The 23,857-nt window shown below is 37.9% G+C and overlaps 1 protein-coding gene across 16 annotated transcripts in view; it reads right to left on the bottom strand.

Moving 5' to 3' along the window:
* Positions 1-23,857, bottom strand: part of ttn.2 (titin, tandem duplicate 2) — a 373,025-nt gene that overhangs the window by 218,410 nt on the left and 130,758 nt on the right. For all 16 annotated transcript variants that reach the window (XM_067987638.1, XM_067987650.1, XM_067987647.1 and 13 more), the window contains 18 exons: positions 17,802-18,083; positions 17,417-17,695; positions 17,026-17,304; positions 16,617-16,895; positions 16,225-16,512; positions 13,716-13,994; positions 13,333-13,611; positions 12,930-13,208; positions 12,473-12,760; positions 12,006-12,293; positions 10,841-11,128; positions 3,359-3,448; positions 2,669-2,951; positions 2,137-2,320; positions 1,912-1,998; positions 1,530-1,797; positions 1,182-1,442; positions 836-1,045 (listed from right to left, as the gene is read on the bottom strand). In XM_067987638.1, coding sequence (XP_067843739.1) covers positions 836-1,045; positions 1,182-1,442; positions 1,530-1,797; positions 1,912-1,998; positions 2,137-2,320; positions 2,669-2,951; positions 3,359-3,448; positions 10,841-11,128; positions 12,006-12,293; positions 12,473-12,760; positions 12,930-13,208; positions 13,333-13,611; positions 13,716-13,994; positions 16,225-16,512; positions 16,617-16,895; positions 17,026-17,304; positions 17,417-17,695; positions 17,802-18,083 — 4,491 coding nt within the window. The remainder of the gene's footprint in view (positions 1-835; positions 1,046-1,181; positions 1,443-1,529; positions 1,798-1,911; positions 1,999-2,136; positions 2,321-2,668; positions 2,952-3,358; positions 3,449-10,840; positions 11,129-12,005; positions 12,294-12,472; positions 12,761-12,929; positions 13,209-13,332; positions 13,612-13,715; positions 13,995-16,224; positions 16,513-16,616; positions 16,896-17,025; positions 17,305-17,416; positions 17,696-17,801; positions 18,084-23,857) is intronic.

A 23,857-nucleotide genomic window follows, 5' to 3' on the forward strand; every position in this document is an offset into this window, starting at 1 on the left:
CCCCTTTCAAAGTATCCTTCTATTCCTTTCTCCCTGCTTATCGAGCTTCCTCTTAAATGCTATTCACCTCAACTACTTCATGTGGTAGCAAGTTTCACATTCTAACCACTCTCTAAGTAAAGATGTTTCTCCTGAATTCCTAACTGGATTTATTAGTGGCTATCTCATATTTATGATCCCTAGCTTTGGACTCCCCCACAAGTAGAAACATCGGGGGTGATTTTAAACCGCAAGAACGGGTGGGTTGGGGGCGGCTGGGAGTTGAAAATAGTTGTTTTTTTGGGTCACAACCGCAAGATTTTTGGACTTGGATTCCCAGTGGAAAGCCTGTACTTTTCCGTGCCAACATTAAACCCGGAAAAAAAGCCGAGTTGCAGTTGTGACCCAAAAAACGACTATTTTCAACTCACACCCGCCCCCAACCCACCAGTTCTTGGGGTTTAAAATCGCCCCCATCATCTCTACATCTACCCTATCAAACCCCTTCATAATTTTAAAGACCTCTATCAGGTCATCTCTCAGCCTTCTCTTTTCTAGAGAAAAGAGCCCCAGCCTGTTCAGTCTTTCCTGATAATTATAACCTCTCAGTACTGATATCATCCTTGTAAGTCTTTTTTGCACTTTCATCCAGTGCCTCTACATCCTTTTGTAATAGACCAGAACTGAGCACAGTACTGTGTGTGGTCTAGCCAAGGTTCTATTTAAGTTTAATATAAATTCTCTGCTTTTGAATTCTATTCCTCTAGAAATTAACTTTGTTTGCAGGTAGATAAGTAAGATAGATAGATAACTACTGTAATAAAAAGAACACATTTGGTGACTACACTAAATGCACCTTCATCTTCTGTTGTGACATTATGGATAGTCATAAAATTTCGGCGCCCATCTCTTCTGAAGCTGTATTTTGGGCTTTCTTTCAGCACCATTGTATCTTTAAACCAAGTTACAATGGCATCATCAAAAGACACTTCACATTCAAATACAGCTGACTCATGTTCATTCACCACAATATCCTGGATTGCCTTCGTGAATTCAATTGGCTGAGCTATAACACACAAGAGCAAAAACAATTCAATACTTAATACTTAATAATACTTCATAAAACCTAATCAGCATAATACTTAATAAAACCTAATCAGCAAAGTACAATTCGGTTAAGACTTTTTGATAGAACTACAAACCTTCAACAATTAGATCAGCAGATGTTTCAAGACCTTCATAACTGCAAGTAAATCGGCCTTGATCTTCTGGTTTCAAGTCACTAATTGTGACTTTCTGCAATTTATCCACAACATCTATGGAATATCTGCCTCGTCCCTCAATCCTGTTACCATTTCTAAACCACTCAGTTTTCAGGTTTGGTAGGGAGAACTGGCAAACCATGATGCAAATATGACCTTCCTTACCGGAAAGATTCTCAAGGTGTTGTTCAACTATAGGTTCTGGAGAACACAAACAAATGCAAATGAGTTAGATGAGTTAAAAAAATGGAAACAACATTCAGAATTAAAAGTATAAATACTGCTTACCAACAACAGTCAGTTTTGCACTAGAGATGTGTGGGCCACAGACAATGCGGAAGTTGCCTTGATCTTGCAGTGCACAGTTTTTGACCTTTAGGCGATGAATATCACCATCAATGCTAATTTCATACTTGTTATTTGATTCCAACTTTTCAGTCCCTTTATACCAGGAAAGCTTGATTTCTGGATAGTTTATCTTTATCACACATTCAAACACTGCATCTACATTTGTACGTACAATTTGATCTTCAATATCTTTGATTAATTGAATGGGCTGCAGAGAGGACAAACATTTTTGTAAATATTTATTTCAAACAGAACACTGTGAAACACAACACTGTGAACACAACTTGTGGTCACTATTATTTTATCATAGAACAGATCTTACCTCAACCCTTTCTATTCTTTGCTGAATATACTGGATTAGTTCATTAAACTCATCTTCTTCAGGGCCTCGCTCATACTCTTCCAACTCCTTAATAAAGCACCAAAAAATTAAAAGCAGTGACAAAAAAGCCCAGCATAATAATCATATAAGATTTTTATTCTGCATAAAATCTATAGCTTGTTCCACTGTACTAGTACACATAGAAATAATCATAAAGTTACTCACCACTCTGTGAGTTTCATCCCCTTTGCTGGCTTTCAGTTGTTCAATGGCTTGAAGAAGACCACGGAAATCAGTAATTCTATACATACGGGCATACTTTTCATATTCCTTAGGATCGACATTCCTTAGAAGTTCTACAATGTCAATATCCTTGTCTAATTCTTCTTCCTTTTGCTTGGAAGGTGTTCTTTTAAAATAAACAGCAAATATTAATGCCTTTTAACTGCATTTAAAATAAAATGTACATTTAATAAAATTTATAAATTAATGGACCAAAACTAACATCAATAAGAAGTATTACTGTGAAATTAATTTTTTCTTCCAATCATTACATAAAATAGAATAAATAATCAAGAACAAAGCTGCCAAACTAAAGAAAAAGATTCAGTTACATTAAGCTTTATAAACATTCACATTCTTTTCTGGCAAACAGGTGAAATATTCATAAAATGAAAAACACTACTTTTAAATATCATCTGCTCACTCATATTTTGAATCAGAACTTTATCAATCTTATTTAATCTAAAATACTTACTTCTTCAGTTTAGCTCTGAAGTCTGTTTCAACAATAATTTCCTTCTTCTCCTCAATTTCTAAGTTTGCACTGCTTTCAATTTCACCAAATTTGTTAGATGCTACGCATCTGTACTGTCCAGAGTCAGTTTTTACCACTTCTTTGATTTCCAGTTTGGCTTCTTGTCCCTTTTGTTGTACAATAACTCGGCCACCATGGTTCATCTGCTTCCATTTGCCTTTCATCCATTTAACATTTGGAATTGGGTCACCACCAACCTTTGCAATAAATGTTGCTATACCCTCTGGAATGCAAAATATAATCAAGAACAATGATAACTACTTTAAAACTTTTACTCTCCCTATTTTCTCCTGCCAAAAACCTATGCCCTAATTCTTTGCTGCTCTCTTTAATTGGGAAATTGGATACAGCTCCAACATTTTAGTTAACCCTTTAGGTGGTGCACAGTAATGAAATCCTGTAAAGTATTCTCTTCCTTCCAGAAGATCCGTGAAGCTTTTTTTCTCAAGAAGCTTGTGTGTAAATTTACTTTCAGACTGAAATTCAAACTAATACCTTCTAGCTGACAGTCAAATGGTATAGCATTGTAATTATTTGGCCATTTTTGCTTTAAAATATTTTGCATCTTTCAGAAATGTTTCTTTTTAACAAACATTACACATTAGAGGAACTATTCCACAGTGGACTTACTTTCTGGTACTTTCATATTCTTTGGTTTCTCAATGAAGAAGATCCTGTCCCGCTGTGATGGAGAAACTGCTTTCTTTGCGACAGCTTTTTCTAAACCAGAACAATTTAAAAGAATTTCAAATGTCAGAATTTTAGTATTTAAATGTCAAATTTCTCACAAGTAAACAAGCTGAATGACTAAGCAGAGTGTACATAAAAAGAAACATCAGTAATTATTTATTTTATTGTCAATATTAAAAACAACAAAAATCTTCATGAAGACGTAATATTCTGGCAAAGCATTGCAGGGTGCATTTACACTACAGGTTTGACCTCACCACAATGTAGTTTTCACTATATGTGATGTAAATCTGGAGATAGGGTCTAATCTGACTCTACAGTGGAGCAGCAAGACACCATCCTCCAGAGTCTCCTTCCACTTAGCTCTGCAGTCAGGTCAGGTCTTGAGTCTAAATTTAGGCTGCATGAACTTATATTTCATCAATGCCACCAATATTAAAAAGCAGCAACACTTGATCAGAGAATTGCATCTGATACTTTGTGGCTTAGTGCAGTTCTTCCTGACCCCAAATGAATTCAACAATCAAGGTGGGGTAAAGTTTGTGTAGAGTGCGATATATTTAGTCTATGTGGAGGTTGTAGGGGGTGTCTTTATATTTCATCCCATTTCTCTTTAGTGAATGGATGGCTTGAACCTCATTTGCAGGACAAGCTTTTTATTTTGTCTGTTCACATAGAGATAACAGTGGTACATGGTGTTGAGCAGCTGCAGCTCCACAACAGTATGAGTTGAATCTGTGGTGTCACTGCATCTTTGAGAAAATGCCAGATATGAAAACATTGGATCAAGTTGAATGAAATGAAATGTAATTTTTCAGCTAACTCAAAATTCATGATCTGGCCCTTGAGGAAAACATGGTCTAGCCTGGTGATGCCTTTCTTCTGCTAGGTTTTGAATCTACTCGGCAATTGATAGTAGCTCAGTTGCTAAATTTAAATGAGATAGATAGCTTTTTGGCAACCAAAGGTATTAAGGGATATGGGCCAAAGGCAGGTATATGGAGTTAGATCACAGATCAGCCATGATCGTATCAAATGGCGGAGCAGGCACGAGGGGCTGAATGGCCTACTCCTGTTCCTATATTCCCATGTTCCTATGTTACTCAAAGTGATTGTGGGATTTTTTCCGCCTGATATACACTTCTCTCCAGCTGATAACATCAGAACAACTGTGGGGTTTCCTCTAGTCTCTTCAAAGTGTCTATGAAAGGCAATCTACCATTTGGGTCTGGGGAGTTGAAAGTGGACATTAATGCATCAATTTAGATATCTAAAGCCTGCTTCCAACCACACAAAATGGATGAATTAGAAATAATAAATCTGTGAAGAAGTTCCATTAGCACCTCTGTATTGACAATATACAAGAAACTTTCATCTCTTTACCCAGCTGTGGGTGTTGTGGGGAGACCATGTTGCAGGACATGGTTCCTCAAGGTTGGGTTGTTGAGAAGTAGAATGAGGCTTGGGAGCCTGTAGATGACTGAGATGTATTTGTGGTCGCTTGCTTGCTACAGGAATTTTGAGATGTGCTTAGTAAAGTCCCAGAATTGCTTCATTGGTCGGACCTCTGGCAGGTGTGCCATTGGTCAGTCCTCTGCAGTGTGTACCATCCACAGGATGCACAGCAGCAACTCGCCAAGGCTTCTTCAACAGCACCTCCCAAACCCGCGACCTGTATCACCAAGAAGGACAAGGGCAGCAGGCACATGGGAACAACACCATCTGCACATTCCCCTCCAAGTCACACACCATCCTGACTTGGAAATATATCGCCGTTCTTTCATCGTCGCTAGGTCAAAATCCTGGAACTCCCCACCTAACAGCACTGTGGGAGAACCTTCACCAGATGGACTGCAGCGGTTCAAGAAGGTGGCTCACCACCACCTTCTCAAGGGCAATCGGGGATGAACAATAAATGCTGGCCTTGCCAGCGACGCCCCCATCCCATGAGCGAATTTTTAAAAAGGCACCATTTGGAAGAGGGGAGGTGGTACATTCACGCTCACTGACTTTTCCCTTTCCAAGAGTAACAGGCTGCTCCATATGGTAAGGTCAGTGTGTTTGCTTGGGAAGCAGAGTGAAGTTTCTATTGTACAGGGTTGAAAATGGATATTACTATATCAATTGAGATATCTGAAGCCTGCTTCCAACCATGCAAACAGATGTAGATTAGATATGATAAACCTGTGAAAGAGCTCAAATAAGAACATAAGAACATAAGAAATAGGAGCAGGAGTAGGCCAATCGGCCCCTCGAGCCTGCTCCGCCATTCAATAAGATCATGGCCGATCTGATCCTAACCTCAAATCTAAATTCATGTCCAATTTCCTGCTCGCTCCCCGTAACCCCTAATTCCCTTTACTTCTAGGAAACTGTCGATTTCTGTTTTAAGTTTATTTAATGATGTAGCTTCCACAGCTTCCTGGGGCAGCAAATTCCACAGACCTACTACCCTCTGAGTGAAGAAGTTTCTCCTCATCTCAGTTTTGAAAGAGCAGCCCCTTATTCTAAGATTATGCCCCCTCGTTCTAGTTTCACCCATCCTTGGGAACATCCTTACCGCATCCACCCGATCAAGCCCCTTCACAATCTTATATGTTTCAATAAGATCGCCTCTCATTCTTCTGAACTCCAATGAGTAGAGTCCCAATCTACTCAACCTTTCCTCATATGTCCGCCCCCTCATCCCTGGGATTAACCGAGTGAACTTTCTTTGTACTGCCTCGAGAGCAAGTATGTCTTTTCTTAAGTATGGACACCAAAACTGTATGCAGTGTTCCAGGTGCGGTCTCACCAATACCTTATATAACTGCAGCAATACCTCCCTGTTTTTATATTCTATCCCCTGAGCAATAAAAGCCAACATTCCGTTGGCCTTCTTGATCACCTGCTGCACCTGCATACTAACTTTTGATTTTCTTGCACTAGGACCCCCAGATCCCTTTGTACTGCAGTACTTTCCAGTTTCTCGCCTTTAAGATAATAACTTACTCTCTGATTTTTCCTGCCAAAGTGCATAACCTCACATTTTCCAATATTGTATTGCATCTGCCAAATCTCCGCCCACTCACCCAGCCTGTCTATATCCCCCCGTAGGTTTTTTATGTCCTCCTCACTCTCCACTTTCCACTTTCCCTCCCATCTTTGTATCATCTGCAAACTTTGATATGTTACACTCGGTCCCCTCCTCCAAATCGTTAATATAGATTGTAAAGAGTTGGGGACCCAGCACCGACCCCTGCGGAACACCACTGGCTACTGGTTGCCAGTCCGAGAATGAACCATTTATCCCAAATCTCTGCTTCCTGTTAGATAACCAATCCTCCACCCATGCCAGAATATTACCCCCAATCCAGTGATTCTTTATCTTGAGCAATAATCTTTTATGTGGCACCTTGTCTTCTGGAAGTCTAAATACACTACGTCCACTGGGTCCCCTTTATCCACCCTGTACATTATGTCCTCAAAGAACTCAAGCAAATTTGTCAGACATGACTTCCCCTTCGTAAAGCCATGCTGACTTTGTCCTATTAAATTATGTTTATTCAAATGTTCCGCTACTGTCTCCTTAATAATAGACTCCAAAATTTTACCCACCACAGACGTTAGGCTAACTGGTCTATAATTTCCAGCCTTCTGCCTACTACCCTTTTTAAATAAGGGTGTTACATTAGCAGTTTTCCAATCTGCCGGGACCTTTGCCGAGTCCAGAGAATTTTGGAAAATTATTACCAAAGCATCCACAATCCCTACTGCCACTTCCCTCAAGACCCTCGGATGTAAGCCATCAGGTCCAGGGGATTTATCCGCCTTGAGTCCCATTATTTTACTGAGTACCAATTCCTTAGTGATTTTAATCGTATTTAGCTCCTCCCCCCCTCGAGCCCCCTGTTTGTCCAGTATTGGGATATTCTTAGTGTCCTCTACCGTAAAGACTGAAACAAAATATTTGTTCAGCATTTTTGCCATCTCCATGTTTCCCACCATTAATTTCCTGGTCTCATCCTCTAAGGGACCTACGTTTGCCTTAGCCACCTTTTTCTTTTTATATAACTATAGAAACTCTTGCTATCTGTTTTTATATTTTTTGCTCATTTATTTTCATAATCTATCTTCCCTTTCTTAATCAATCCTTTAGTTACTTTTTGCTGTCTTTTGAAGACTTCCCAATCTTCTATCCTCCCACTAAGTTTGGCAACTTATATGTCCTTGTTTTTAGTCGGATACTGTCCTTAATTTCTTTACTTAGCCACGGATGGCTGTCATTTCTTTTACACCCTTTTTTCCTCAGTGGAATATATATTTTTGAAAGTTGTAAAATAACTCCTTGAATGAACACCACTGCTCATGTACCGTCTTACCCTTTAATCTATTTTCACAGTCCACTTTAATCAATTCCGCTCTCATACCATCATAGTCTCCATTATTCAAGCTCAGTACGCTTGTTTGAGAACCAACCTTCTCACCCTCTAATTGGATATGGAATGTAACCATGTTATGGTCACTCATTCCAAGGGGATCCTTAACTAGGACATTATTAATTAATCCTGGCTCATTACACAGGACCAGGTCCAAGGTTGCTTGCCCCCTTGTAGGATCAGTTACATACTGCTCAAGAAATCCATCCCTAATACACTCAATAAACTCTTCCTCAAGGCTGCCCTGCCCAATTTGATTTGTCCAGTTAATATGATAGTTAAAATCCCCCATAATTATTGCTGTTCCCTTATTACATGCCCCGACTATTTCCTGATTAATACTTCTTCCAGCAGAGTTGCAACTATTAGGAGGCCTATATCCTACGCCCACTAGTGTTTTTTCCCCTTATTATTCCTTATCTCTACCCAAACTGTTTCATTATCCTGATCCTTTGTCCCAATATCATTTCTCTGTATTACAGTGATTCCTTCGTTTATTAACATAGCCACCCCACCTCCCCTTCCTTCCTGCCTGTCCTTCCTGATTGTTAAATACCCTGGCATATTTAATTCCCAGTCGTTGTCACCCTGCAGCCATGTTTCTGTAATGGCCACAAGATCATACCCATACGTAGTTATTTGTGCCGTTAACTCGTCCATTTTGTTACGAATGCTACGTGCATTCAGATAAAGAAGTTTCAAATATGTTTTGTGACACTTAGTTCCTGCTTTTTCCTTTTTTAACACTTTACCTTTTACTCCATACCTTCTGTCCCTTCCTGACACGCTTTCCTCTGTCTCCCTGCTCAGGTTCCCAACCCCCTGCCACAGCTTTGATGCTGGGTTACTCGCCTTACGCCTTCTAGTTTTTATTTTTTCTGTCGTGCCTAAAGTACACTTTCTTTCCGCTGCTCTACGCTTTTCCCTTTCACTTGTTCTTGAACAACTGTTTGTCCTATTTGTATTGTAGATTTCCCCTGGGTCTTCCCCTCTCTTGCTGCTCTCAATTTTATTCCCTTCTGACTCCCCGCTCAGGTTCCCATCCCCCTGCCACTCTAGTTTAAACCTTCCCCAACAGCACTAGCAAACACCCCCGCGAGGACATTGGTCCCGGTTCTGCTCGGATGTAACCCGTCCCGCTTGTACAGGTCCCACCTTCCCCAGAACCGGTCCCAATGTCCCAGGAATCTAAATCCCTCCCTCCTACACCATCCCTGCAGCCACGCATTCATCCTGTCTATTCTCCTGTTCCTATACTCACTAGCACGTGGCACCGGTAGTAATCCTGAGATCACTACCTTTGAAGTCCTGCTTTTTAATTTATCTCCTAACTCCTTAAATTCGCCTTGCAGGACCTCATCCCTTTTTTTTACCTATGTCGTTGGTACCAATATCGACCACGGCTACTGGCGGTTCACCCTCCCCCTCCAGAATGCCCTGCAGCCGCTCCGTGACATCCTTGACCCTAGCACCAGGGAGGCAACATACCATCCTGGAGTCACGTTGTATTGACATCTCCAATATGCTACAATGTTTACAAAGCATGCTAGCAAGTCTACTGGTGGAAAATTTATGCTGACTATCTTCTTTTTATTACATACTTAAAATTGCAGTATTCCTCTCTGTGTCTTTCTATAACTAACACAGATTCAGTTGTAATATCTCATCTCTGTGGGATTTGCTAATAAAACTTTCCAGGGAATCATGACAAGTAAGCATTGCAATCATTAAAAATTCAGAGAGGATGCTGTTAAGATATTATTTCTTGGCAATAAGGATAACTGTATCGTAACACATCCACATGTTTGCTTCCAGTGAGCAATGGCTGGAAAGTGCCTATTTTCAGTGCATGGTGAATATGCATATGCACCCAGAATCATAGGAATTCCCAAGTATGTGGCCATTTGACCAGTTGTGCTTGTGCTTCTGCCAGCTCCCCACATCCCATGCATTACCACTGCATTCTTGGAAGAAGAAAGTACTGGCCAGAGCTGCCTCCATGTTTTACAAACTTAAGATGTTATGCTCCTACCCTCCAATTATTTTGATTATATCATTAATAGTATTTTGAAATTTGCGCATAAAAATATGCAGACCACTTACCTATAGAGATCATTTAACAAGATGGAACAAAAATGGTTACAGACCAAGATGCAGTTTTGGTACTATGAACAAACTATAAAAGTCTTTATGCACATGATGCATCTTCACTCTCCAAATTACATTTCAATTAATAATCTGTTATTACAGCATCATCAGCTTAAGAACAATTTAACACTTGTACCATATTTACAAAACAAAAACAATACATAAGTTTATTTAGTATTGTGGCCAAAGGCACCTGGAATAAAACTTCAAAATGAGGAACTTTTGGCAGCATTTGAAACAAAGTGGTGATGGTACAGAGCACTGCAATGAACAGAGCTAGAATTAAATATTAATCTAAAATTTCTTTTCTACACAGTCTGAGATATGAAATACAGTTATTTCAGTATAAAACAGCAGTGGCTATCTAACTGCAAGAAGCAGTGATTTAAAATCAGAACCAGAATTTTACATTTTGTTTAATTTTTTTGTTTAAGAATTCGAAATTAAGATGCAACTTTCTCTTTTTTAAGAAAACTACCATGGCAAGCTCAGCAAGATGGGCTTGATCCGAGCAGTTACATGATCTGTGAGAACACATTTAAATCTTTGAACCCTGGGGTAGAACTTTTGACTCACAAAAAAAATACTATTGGCAGCTTGGGGCACTGCTAATGGTTAATCTAGCCATTGGCTAGTTGTTGTTCCAACCATCCAGTGTCAGCTATATGGCTCAGTGGACCTCCTCAGTCCCTTTCTGTACTTCAAGTTAAAGATTTCTAGGCAGCACTGATTAATCTTATTGCAGAAAGGGAACAAAGAAGTTGGAAAAGCCAAACAAAACATTATTAATAAGAGCATTTAGCATCCTTATATTGCTCACATAACAATGGCAATCCATTTCATATCTACCCCATACCTTGGATTGTTAGTTTGGCTTTGCAAGAGTCACTTCCAGCCTCATTTGTGGCTTTACATAGGTAATCACCGCTATCTGCTTTAGTAGCTGCTTTACTTTCTAGGGCAGCTGTACCATCCATGAAGCTTATGTTCAATTTTTCAGATGGTTTTATTTCTTTTCTGTCTTTAAACCATTGTATCTTAATTGGCTCAGATCCATGGAAATGACAACTAAGCTGCAAGATCTCTCCTTCGGTTATTGTCATTGGTTTAAGTGGTATATCACAGACAGGAGGCTTTTTAAGCTCTAAAACAGCAAAAAAAAATAAATGTCAGTATTTAAAATGGAAAATCTGCCATCATCAAACATCAGATCGAAGATTCTTTTAACTATTTATTTTACCCAGTCCATACCCCCTCCCCCTTTGAGGTTACCCGTTGCTGCATCCCATCATCACATTTCCTCTTTCATCCAGGAGAGTTTAGCAGTCTGTGCTGCATTGGACACTTCACATGTATGAACAGCAGAATCAGTAAGATGTGCTCTCTTAATGTTCAACACTACTACATTATTTTTAAATGACATTTCATAATTTTCAGTTTGCAGGATCTCTTGTTCATCTTTGAACCAGTTTACAGACATTGGTTGTGAACCAGAAACACGAGCTTCAAGTTTTATAGATTTTCCTTATGTATCCTGCATTGTTTCAAGAGGTTTTTTAGTAAAGCTTGGTGGAATTTTACAATCTGTAACAGACAGGTATAGCAACATGAGTTTAATATTACAAATACCCAAAAGATATAGATATATTTTTCATTTCTTCAGTGATGTTATGTTTCCACTAGAGAAATCCTTTAAAAAGTGCCTGGAGAAATGGGTGGTAGATGTCTAAAATGAAGAGCTGTTGATAAGGATTATAAAGAATTTCACCACCTTTGATGTTATTTTTCAGTTAAGATTTGTTTTTAAATAATTGACTTTCCTAAATATTTTACTGGCAAAAGAAGAACTCCACACAGATAATATAACACAAACTGAACAAGTAACTAGAAAACAATCATAATGAAGAAGCAAAACTAATAAGTAGCAAAACTAATAAGTAGCAACATTCTTCTTCCAAATGAATAAAGCTTCGCCTGGAATGCTGTACCAGAGGAAAAGAATAACTGACATTGAGCAATACCTTTTACAGTCACTTGTGTTTTGCAAGAGTCTTTTCCAATATCATTGCTGCCCTCACAGATGAACTGGCAAGAGTCTCCCTTGTCTGCTTTTAGAATTGTCAGGTGAGGTGTATTTTCCGCACAGGTTATCTTGTAATTGCCACTTGATCGGATCTCTTTGTCATCCTTCAGCCAAATGACTTTAATTGGGGGAGAGCCAATTAAATGGCATTCAAGTTCTACACTTTGCCCAGTGGTAACTTCCACTGGTTCTAGTTTTTTGTCAAATACAGGGGCAACTCTAGGCTCTAAAAATATAACAAGAAAGGATTATTTTCTGCTGTAATACTATCAATAGTAAAGTAATAGCATCTAGCAATGACATATAAAAGAAGCAGATATCAAAGTGTAAATATTACAGAATTAGGGTAAAAGATAATAAAGTCAAAAAGCTGAAGATAATAAGTGCATATTTAACCCAACAAACCTTTCAGAGTTAGTTTGGAATCACATGAAACATCTCCAACCATGTTGGAAGCTTTGCAAGTGTATTCACCAACATGATCCATCTCAATGTTAAGAATGTTAAGTGTTGCTTTGTTCTCTATGAAAGATATAATTAAGTTTTCTTCACTGACCAATTTCATCCCATCTTTAAACCAAGAAGTTTCAATGGGAGCTGAACCAGAAATACAACACTCAAATGTCACTGGAAGACCAAGAGTTCCTTCCATATTCTTAATTTTTCTTGTGAAAGAAGGTGCAGATTTAAGTTCTGTAAAATAAAGAGTTATGGAATGAGTTCATCAAAACTATGATTACACAGGAAATGATTTTTAACCACAACAAAAAGACTAAAATATCCTCACAACGAAATGTATGACATGCAGACATATATCAATCTGTTAAGCACAGACATTGATTAATCTGCCAAGCAATGTCACCTTGAACAGTAAGCATGGCCTTTGATGAACAGGCCCCTATTTCATTTGCAGCTTTGCATATATATTCCCCACTGTCGCTCATGGTTACTTTCTTCAGTTCCATTTTTGCAATGTTGTTCACAAACTCCATTTTGCAATTATGGGTGGCTCTCAGTTTTGTGTCTCCTTTGTACCAAGCCACTTTAATTTCAGGTGTTCCAGTGAGTGTACAGTCAAAAGATCCTGAGTCTCCTATTGTTATTTCCAGAGGCTCTAAATGTTGGACAATCGTTGGTGGTTCTAAGGTATAATCAATATATGTCAGCAATGAAAGAATATGCATGTATACACACACAAAAAGAAAGCAAAGAAACAGAATGTTGATGTAAAGTCAGTGACTGAAAGAAATCAAAAGTTAACAAACCTAATATTTTCACTTCAGCATGACAAGTGTCCCTTCCAGCATCATTTTCTACCTCACAATGGTATTTTGCACCATCGTCTCTAATACTGTTGAGAATTTCCAAAATACAAGATGTTTCAGTAGTAGTTATTAAATATTTTTCAGACTGGGATATTTCAAAACCATTCTTCTTCCAGATGACTTTGATTTCTGGGGTACCAGCGTATGTGCAGTCTAGACAAACTGACTTCCCCAGTACAACACTAGAATCCTTCAATTTCTTCTGGAATACTGCTGGTTCTGATAAAGATACATATGAAAACAGTTGTCAAAAAAATCCTAACCACTCAAGCAAAATTTTAACTTACACAGATGTTCTGTTTTTTAATCTGTACTTTACAAACCTTTCACAGATAATTTTGTTGTACAGGAATCTTTGCCAGCTTCATTACTGACTTGGCAGATATAGTCTCCACTTTGGGAAGGTTCCACGTTTAGTAGCTCCAGTACTGCTGTTGAGTCACTTAAAGAAATTAGACATTTCCTTCCCATTACCAGTTCAGTGCTACCTTTAAACCATTTCACTTTCAGTGGAACTGTTCCAGTAACAACGCTTAGAAATCTTGCTGTTGAACCAGGTAAAACTTCCTGAGGATCAGGTTTGCTCACAAATGAGGGTGGTTCTAAAGGGGTCAAAGCAAAATGGTGTAATATAACATTAAGAACATAAGAACATAAGAAATAGGAGCGGGAGTAGGCCATATGGCCCCTCGAGCCTGCTCCGCTAGGAACATAGGAACAGGAGTAGGCCATTCAGCCCCTCGTGCCTGCTCCACCATTTGATAAGATCATGGCTGATCTGTGATCTAACTCCATATACCTGCCTTTGGCCCATATCCCTTAATACCTTTGGTTGCCAAAAAGCTATCTATCTCAGATTTAAATTTAGCAATTGAGCTAGTATCAATTGCCGTTTGCGGAAGAGAGTTCCAAACTTCTACAACCCTTTGTGTGTAGAAATGTTTTCTAATCTCGCTCCTGAAAGGTCAGGCTCTAATTTTTAGACTGTGCCCCCTACTCCTAAAATCCCCACCAGCGGAAATAGTTTCTCTCTATCCACCCTATCTGTTCCCCTTAATATCTTATAAACTTCGATCAGATCACCCCTTAACCTTCTAAACTCTAGAGAATACAACCCCAATTTGTGTAATCTCTCCTTGTAACTTAACCGCTATTCAATAAGATCATGGCTGATCTTCGACCTCAACTCCACTTTCCCGCCCTATCCCCATATCCCTTGATTCCCTTAGTGTCCAAAAATCTATCGATCTCAGTCTTGAATATACTCAATGACTGAGCATCCACAGCCCTCTGGAGTACAGAATTCCAAAGATTCACAACCTCTGAGTGAAGAAATTTCTCCTCCCCTCGACCCCTTGTCTTGAGACTATGATCCCTGGTTCCAGACTCTCGAGCCAGGGAAAACAGCCTCTCAGCATCTATCCTATCAAGCCCTCTAAGAATTTTATTTGTTTCAATGAGATCACCTCTCATTATTCTAAACTCCAGAGAATATAGGCCCATTCTGTGCAATCTCTCCTCACAGGACAAGTCTCTCAGCCCAGGAATCAGTCTAGTGAACCTTTGTTGTACCCCCTCTAAGGCAAGTATATTCTTCCTTAGTAAGGCGACTAAAACTGTACATAGTACTCCAGGTGTGGTCTCACCAAAGCCCTATATAATTACAGCAAGACCTCCTTAATCTTATACTCCAATCCCCCTTGCAATAAAGGCTAACATACATTTGCCTTCCTAATTGCTTGCTGTACCTGCATCTTAACTTTAAGTTATAAATTTACTAGAGATTTAAATTTAAGACTAAAATACCTTAATTTTTTGCTCGAAATAAAAACAAAATCAGTTTTTCTCTTTTTTTCACAATTTTTACCCCTTTGTCACCTTCTTTCCTGACAGATAATCTGCAGATAATACCAGCCTTCCAGTACCTCACCCAAGTGGCCATTCTTAGTGTCTAAGTGTGGAAGGTCGGCATCAGCAGGCCATTTGACCATGAAAATGATCATTGATGAGCCTGATTCTATCCTGATACAACACCCACATCTGTGCACTTTCAAGCTGGGGTCCCTTGAAAGTGACAGCAGGAATGCTGGTCGATATTTTCCCACTGCCTATCTGAGGACACGGAGGCCAATTGTAGTGCACCCGATCGCCGACTTACATCAAATTACATAAAATGTACAGCACAGAAACAGACCATCCGGCCTAACTGATCTGTGCTGGTGTTTATGCTCCATACAAGCCTCCTCCCACCCTACTTCATCTAACCCAATCAACATATTCTTCTGTTGCTTTCTCCCTCATGTGCTTATCTAGCTTCCTCTTAAATGCATCTTTGCTATTCGCCTCAACTACTCCTTATAGTATTGAGTTCCACATTCTAACCGCTCTCTGGGTAAAGAAGTTTCTCCTGAATTCCCTATTGGATTTATCAGTGACTATCTTATATTTATGGCCCCTAGTTCTGGTCGCCCTTGCAAGTAGAAACATCTTTTCTATGTCTACCCTATCAAACCCTTTCATAATCTTAAAGACCTCTATCAGGTCACCCCTCAGTCTTTACTTTTCTAGAGAAAGGAGCTCCAGCCTGTTCAATCTTTTCAGAAAGGTACATCCTCTCAGTTCTGGTATCATCCTTGGAAATCTTTCTTGCAGACCTTTTTGCTATACAAGGCTCAGTGCCATGTCACATGGTAACATTTACACACTCGTAGACCAGTGGAGCACCAAACAAAAATCATTTGGAATACAGCAAATGATAAACATAATTTATATACAAAGAGAGTACACAGGAGCAAGAAAAATACTGGTATCTTCATTAAGAAATAAACTGACCTTTCACAGTCAAGACACCACTGCATTCATCGCTTCCTGCAGCATTCGTTGCTTTACATGTATAACTGCCGGCATCTGACATTGTCAATGTATTTACTTTCAAATCACATGTATTATCTCCAAATGCAAGATGATATTTTTCTCCGTGTACAATCTCCTGTCCATCTTTGAACCAAGACATAGTAATAGGTGGTGATCCTGACACCTTGCACTCCATTTGGATGGGAGAAGCCAAGATACCATCCATTTTCTTTAACTTGCTTGTAAATGTTGGTGGAATAATTCGATCTGTTTAAGTTACACCAATAAACCATGATTATAAAGAGATTTGAAAAAAATATTTTAAAATCCTGAAGAAAACAGTATGAAGAAGAAAAAGCAGTAAACCAAACCTAGAACGCTGACTGATGCTTTGCAGCTGCTGCTACCGACATTATTCTGGACTTCGAAAGCATATTCACCACTGTCTGCCTGCACTGCAGACAGAATTTTTAGTCTGGCAATTTTGTTTAGAAAGCTGATCCTATATTTTATGCCAGATGCTAACTCTTGACCATCTTTCAACCATTTCGCTTTTAGTTCTGGTGTACCTGTAACAATGCATTCCAAAGTTGCTGGATCTCCCGCAGTTACACTGATAGATTCTGCTTTTTCCACTATTGTGGCAGGTTCTATAAGAAAAAAACCTCCATTTACAAAATATTCTTGATAAACACTGGCAAATAAAATAATAGTCTGTAATCCTCTCAAATATGAATTAAATTCTATAAACATCTAGTATATTGATATTAGGTTACTGACCCAGAACTACTACAGTAGCAGTGCATTCTTGCATTCCAGCATCATTTTTGATTTGGCAAGTATACTTTCCAGCATGAACTGGTTCTAATTTTGCAATATGTAAAGTAACAATGTTTTGTTCATAGGTAATAGTCATGTACTCATTATCTTTCACTTCTTCCTTTTCCTTGATCCATGTTACATTAATTGGTTCTGAGCCTTTAATGGTAGATTGTAAAGTTACAGACTCTCCAGGCACAGAAGAAATGTCTGAAAGTTTCTTCACAAATGCTGGTGGCTCTGAAGAATTAAAGAAATATTCCTTTCATGTGAAACATAACCTTAAAGAAATGTTTTCCTAAAATTATAACAACAGTAAAATTTAAATGTACAATTTGGAAAATTTACCAACCTTTTAGATTTAAGGTGCCAATACAATTGTCACTTCCCACATCATTCTTGGCCATGCACATGTATTCCCCTCTGTCTGGCGTCTCTACTTTAAGAATATGAAGACCTGCTACATGGTTTTCATAAGTAATTTTATACTTTTTACTTGCTCGGATTTGCCTTTTGTCTTTATACCAGGTAACTTCAAAAGGAGATGTACCACTGAATTCACACTGCAGTATGACATCAGAGCCTTTCAGTACATCAACTGCCTCAAGTGTTTTACTGAAAATAGGAGGTTCTGTAAGAAGATCATAATTTGTCTCATTTATGCATTCATGAAGAAAAGATACTTGCTTTATAACTTTGACAGACTTTTATATATGCATCTGAAAAAAGCTACCTACCTTTGACTGCAACAGCTACACTGCAACTGACACTGCCAGCTTCATTTTGAGCTTCACAAATGTAATCACCGCTATCTTCCAAATCAGCATCAATAATTTCAAGAACTGCTACAGAATTATCAAAATGCATTTTGTATTTGTTACCAGCACTAATTTCAGCATCATTCTTGAACCATGAAACCTTGATTTCAGGCGTGCCAATCACTTTGCACTCAAAATGTGCTGATTCACCCTTCTTCAGTACTTTGGATGGTTCCAGCTTCTGAATGAAAGATGGGAGCTCTGGGAAACCAAAATAGAGTACATTTAGTGCCAGGGTTACAGGAATGTTACATTTTGGAATAATTGGAATTGTGAAATATGTGGAAAGAAGTGGACAAAGTAAAAATTGCATAAGAGAATGTTATAAATTCTTTTAAAAAGACAAATTATAAATCAATTATAATTTTTTTAATGTTATAGATAATAAAAAGCATACAATAGAATTGTTGTAATGAAGAGTATAAGATGATAATATATCCTTGAGGCAATGAAGAGTATAAGAAACTAATATAGAATTGATGTGATAAAGAATATAAGATAACATACAATTGATGTCATGATGAACACAATATGTTAACATAGAACACAGATAAGAAAGAAGATTCGAATATACTGAGAATACTCAGCAACTTAAAGACATTAACAACAAATAAAAGACAAACAAGATGCTGATAACATATACCAACACAACATAAAAAATGCACACCTGTCACAAACAATTTTGCTGTGCAAGTATCTGTGCCAACATCATTGGTGACGTGGCAAGTATAGTATCCTGTATTAGAATGTTTTACTGAGTACAGTTGTACAAAACTGGATGAACCTTCCGTCACAATGCAACATGTAGCATCAGAATTTAGTTCCTTGTCATCCTTAAACCATTTGAAAGACAGGGGAGGTGTTCCTTTCACATCACTCTTGAACTGTACTGCAGAATAGGGGGGCACCTCCTGTGACAATGGTTTTACTATAAATCTTGGTGGTTCTAAAATTCATTGAAGAAAAAATATATTTGTCGCAATAAAGAGCACATATAAAAAGATTCATCAACTTTTGTGTTATAAACTACATAACTAATAAATTCAGAGTAATTATTTCAAACTTTCAAGAAATTCTGGCAAGGTTAAAATATGATATGACTGACAAGTACCATGTTAAGAAATTGAGCAGAAACAGTAAGACAATATTTCAAACCTTTCACAGTTAGTGTGCCACTGCATTCATCACTTCCTGCTACATTTGATACTCTGCAAGTATAAATTCCACCATCTGCGATTTCTAGTTGATTAATCTCCAAAGATGAAGCGTTATCTCGCTGTGATAGTTTATATTTGTTACTATCTGATATCTCTTTCCCATCCTTATACCAATCAATGCTCATTGGAAGAGAAGCAGATACTTTGCACTCCATGGACATGAAAGACCCTAATACAGAGCCCGTATCCTTTAATTTTTTCGTAAATGTTGGAGCAACTAATCGATCTGTACAATACAGAGCACAACCTGTAAGCTTAAAGTGTAAAAGTAGCCTAAAACACCTGCTTTGTTTTCATGCTTTAACTGCAATCCTTTTCACATCCAAATCTCTCAATACATTTAAAATACTAACCTAATACTGTCAAGGAAGCTTTGCAGCTGTCGACTCCAAACTCATTCTGGACCTCAAAAGTATATTCACCACTACTCGCCTTCTCTACGGATAGAATCTTTAGACTGGCCATGTTTTTCTCAAAGGTCAATTTGCATTTTCTGCTGGATGTGAGCTCCTTTCCATCCTTAAACCATTTAACTTTTAGGTCTGGTGTACCAGCTACAGTACATTCCAAAATTGCTGGATTTCCTACAGTTACACTGCATGATTTTATTTCCTCAACAATTTTTGCAGATTCTGTTAAGAAAAAATACTCTGCTGAGTAATGTTGTCAGTATGTTTAATATTTTAATGTGGCCTTCTTTTTCACATTAGTATGATAAACAAATATGAATTTGGCAGTAACTGACTTTTACATGTTAGTCAATCATGTTTCCTACCAACCTGTTACTATCAACGTAGCAAAACATTTCTCAATCCCTGCATCATTTTTGGCCTGACAGATGTATTTCCCACCATGTTTTTCTTCAACAGTTGTAATTTGTAGGATAGAAATATTGTTTTCAAAAGAAATTGCTGTGTTATCATCTTCTTTGATATCATCATTATCTTTCATCCAACTTATCGATAAAGGTTGTGAGCCTTTTACAAGGCATTGAAATATAGTAGAATTTCCAGCAATTGTTGTAACATTTTCAATCTTCCTTATAAATGATGGGGGTTCTGGTTCAAGGTAAATAGGCATACAAATAAATATGAGTAATTTGCTCTGTCCTCTTTAATGATTATAATAAAATGGCAATACATACTGTATTTGGAACTATTCCCTAAAATGTCAACATTACACGTTAGCTGCTAAAACTGTGCTATGTGATGAAGGTAAAAGTATTTTCTTATTACAATGTAACTAACCTTTTAAATTGACACCACAACTGCAGGAGCAGCTTCCCACATCATTTGTTACTATGCATTTATAGTCACCGACGTCTGAAACATCCAACTTCAAAATATGAAGACTAACTAAAGAGTTCTTAGTGAGCATCTTGTATTTTTCACTAGATGGAATTTGTTTATTGTCCTTATACCACATAACGTCAAAGGGACCTGTGCCAGCCATCTCACATTCAAGAGTGACACCACTGGCTTTTACTACCTCAGCAGATTGAAGTTTCCTTCTAAAACTGGGAGGTTCTATAAAGTAATCACAATAAAGAAATCCAAATCAACCAAAAAGCAGAAACTAACAGTATCCCTCCTCAAGAAACTAACATATATATTTTGTTACCAAATTAAAGAAGACATTATTACAGACCTTTAACTTCAACTTCACTGCTGCAGCTGTCACTACCAGCTTCATTCCGTGCTTCACAGATGTAGCATGAACTGTCATCCAAAATAACATCAATAATCTCAAGAACTGCCACGGAACTATCAAATGACATCATACACTTGTCACTGGCTATAATTTCATGGCCGTTTTTGTACCAAGTAACTCTGATTTCAGGTGTGCCAGTTACAATGCACTCAAAACGTGCTGAGACTCCTTTCTTTAGTATTGTTGAAGAATCTAGCTTTTTAATGAAGCTAGGAGGTTCTAGAAGCCAAAATATTACAAACTTCAATATACATTTAAAGGATAATCAAAAGCAATTCAAACTAATATTTAGATATAAATAATTGGCTACATAACATTTACAGACTAAATTTATAATTTTTTTAAAAACTTAGTTTAAAACTCAAATAGAGCTCTGTGTATGGTAAAGTAAACTGCATTTCCTTTTTCATATGCTATCGGGTTCCGTAATTGCTGCCTCCACCAAAATAGTTCTTCCTTCCATAGGAGGGGTGGGGCATTGTCGGCTGTGAAAGTCCTCAAAATTGACATCATTATAAGTTTACGATCAGATGATACCAATCAATTTTAGTGAGACTGTTGGTTTTGCCAATTCTTCTTTGAATGGAGACAGAATTCTCCACCACTACATGATGCTCCACCAAGCAGTTAATGATAAATCATCGAGTCTAACTGTGAGACCAGACTTGAATGCCAGACGATTATCACTGCCCCCTCTCCCTGGTTGGGAGTGTGAAGTTCTACCACTAGAGTTCACCAACCATCAAATAAACAAATTGTTGTTTCCAAACTTTTAAAATAGCAAAGCAGAGAAAACAGTTTTATATAAAATAGAACTGCAGCAAAAATACAGAAATGCACACCTTTAACAAACAATTTTGCAGAACAGGCATCTGTGCCAACATCGTTGCTAACTTGGCAGGTGTAACTACCCGCATCAGATACTTTGGATGAAAACAGCTCTAACAAATATGTTGAGCCTTCATTCCACATAGAATATGTCACACCAGGCATCAATTCCCTGTTCTCTTTGAACCATTTTGTAGACAGTGGTGTGGTCCCTTTCACAACACTCCTAAACTGCACTGTAGAACCAAGTATAACATCCTGGGACATTATTTTGGCTGAAAAGCTTGGGGGCTCTAAAATTCACACAAAAAGAAAACATTTAATGAGCTCAGATGTACATACAAGTTAGAAGAGCTGATCAGAGTAAAGACAACTTTATGAATAACACATGCTAACATATCCATTAAAAACCTAAGAACACTTAAGAAAATGAAGATAGAGATGGCCTATCAGTTTTGGTTACTTCACTATCGCAGCAAAAACAAATAGAAACTGTTTGGCTAAGAAAACAAGTATTTGTTTATAGTACTGAAGAGAAAGAAATATAGCAAAGCAATGTTTCAAACCTTTTACACTTAAGACAGCACTGCATTCATCCCTTCCTGCTGAATTTGCTGCTTTGCATGTGTAAATTCCACCGTCTGAAAAGTCTAACTCATTGACCTCTAAAGACACCATGTTGTCTTGAAATGACATCTTGTATTTGTTACTAGCTGATATTTCTCTGTCATCTTTATACCAAGAAATGCTCATTGGAATGGAACCAGAAAGTTTGCATTCCATTCGTACCAAAGATCCTAAAGTACTGCCCATTTCCTTTAGTTTTCTTGTAAACAATGGAGCAATTATTTGTTCTGTCCAATATAAAGAAAAAAAATCACAATACATCAATAAAAGTATTATAACTTTGTGATAAACTTTGGTTTTAAAATAAATGCTTGATGAAATCAAAGCCATCGACACTAATTAATCACTGACCTATCACTGTCAAAGAAACATGGCAGCTGTTGGCTCCAAACTCATTCTGGACCTTAAAAGTATAGTCACCACTGTCAGCCATTTCAACAGAAAGAATTTTTAGACTGGCCACCTTATTCACAAAACTCATCTTATATTTTCTATTTGATTCCAGTTGCTTTCCACTTTTGAACCATGCAACATTTAATTCTGGTGTACCAGCTACAGTACATTCCAAAATGGCTGGATTTCCTGCAGTCACTGTGAGTGGCTCAGTTTTCTCTATAATATTCGCAGGTTCTGTGGGAAAAATTAGATATTTTACATCAGGAGAACTATGTAATATTTATGGTAGGATTGTTATTTTAAGAAAATAAATTTGGGGGCATGGACTGCACAACGGGTTTGATATCGCATGGACCTGGGTTCAAATCCAGTCAAGACAGCTGCAATAAAAATCTCATCTACATGCTTGCTGTAAGTGTTCCATGTGAAATTAGTTTGGGCAGTCTCAATATAGCTCCCAATGGGTTTGTGCATAAACTGTCTCTCAGTGGGCATTAAGTTAGAAATCTCATTCAGAGACCTCGCAAAATAGATGGGGTGGGAAATGGGAAAATGACACACAGATACAGTGGAAATGCTCTTCTGAGGATGTGCAAGAGGCACATTTTTGGGGCAGAATAGAGGGAGCTATACCCTGCATTTAACTGCCACACCGGAGTGCTTGATCCTGACAATGGTTGCACGACATGGAAAATGTCCCCTTTGTCAGTAATAGCATTCCTCACCTTGATGATCATAAATTAATTTAAAAACATTCAAATAATTTTACTGTGGAAAAGTAAATATTATGAAACAGAGATCAATAATTTGTGGACAATACATATGCTCATTACTTCCTACTAACCCATTACGGTCAACGTGGCAAAACATTTTGCAGTTCCCGCATCATTCTTTGCCTGACAAATATAATTTCCACTGTGATTTTCTTCAACCTTAATAATCTGTAATGTGGCAACATTGTTTTCAAAGGACATTTTTACATTATCATCTTCTTTGACATGTTTGCCATCTTTCTTCCAGTTTGTAGATATAGGAACTGAGCCTTTTACAAGACATTGAAATACAGCAGAATTTCCAGAAAATACTGTTGCATTTTCTATTGTTTGTACGAAGGTTGGTCGCTCTAGTTTAAAGAGAATATACTCTGTTATAATTGACAATTATACAACCAATCTTCAATTATTGCAAATATTGTGC

The sequence above is a fragment of the Heptranchias perlo genome, chromosome 7 (genome assembly GCF_035084215.1).
Source record: "Heptranchias perlo isolate sHepPer1 chromosome 7, sHepPer1.hap1, whole genome shotgun sequence".
Classification (NCBI taxonomy): Eukaryota; Metazoa; Chordata; class Chondrichthyes; order Hexanchiformes; family Hexanchidae; genus Heptranchias; species Heptranchias perlo.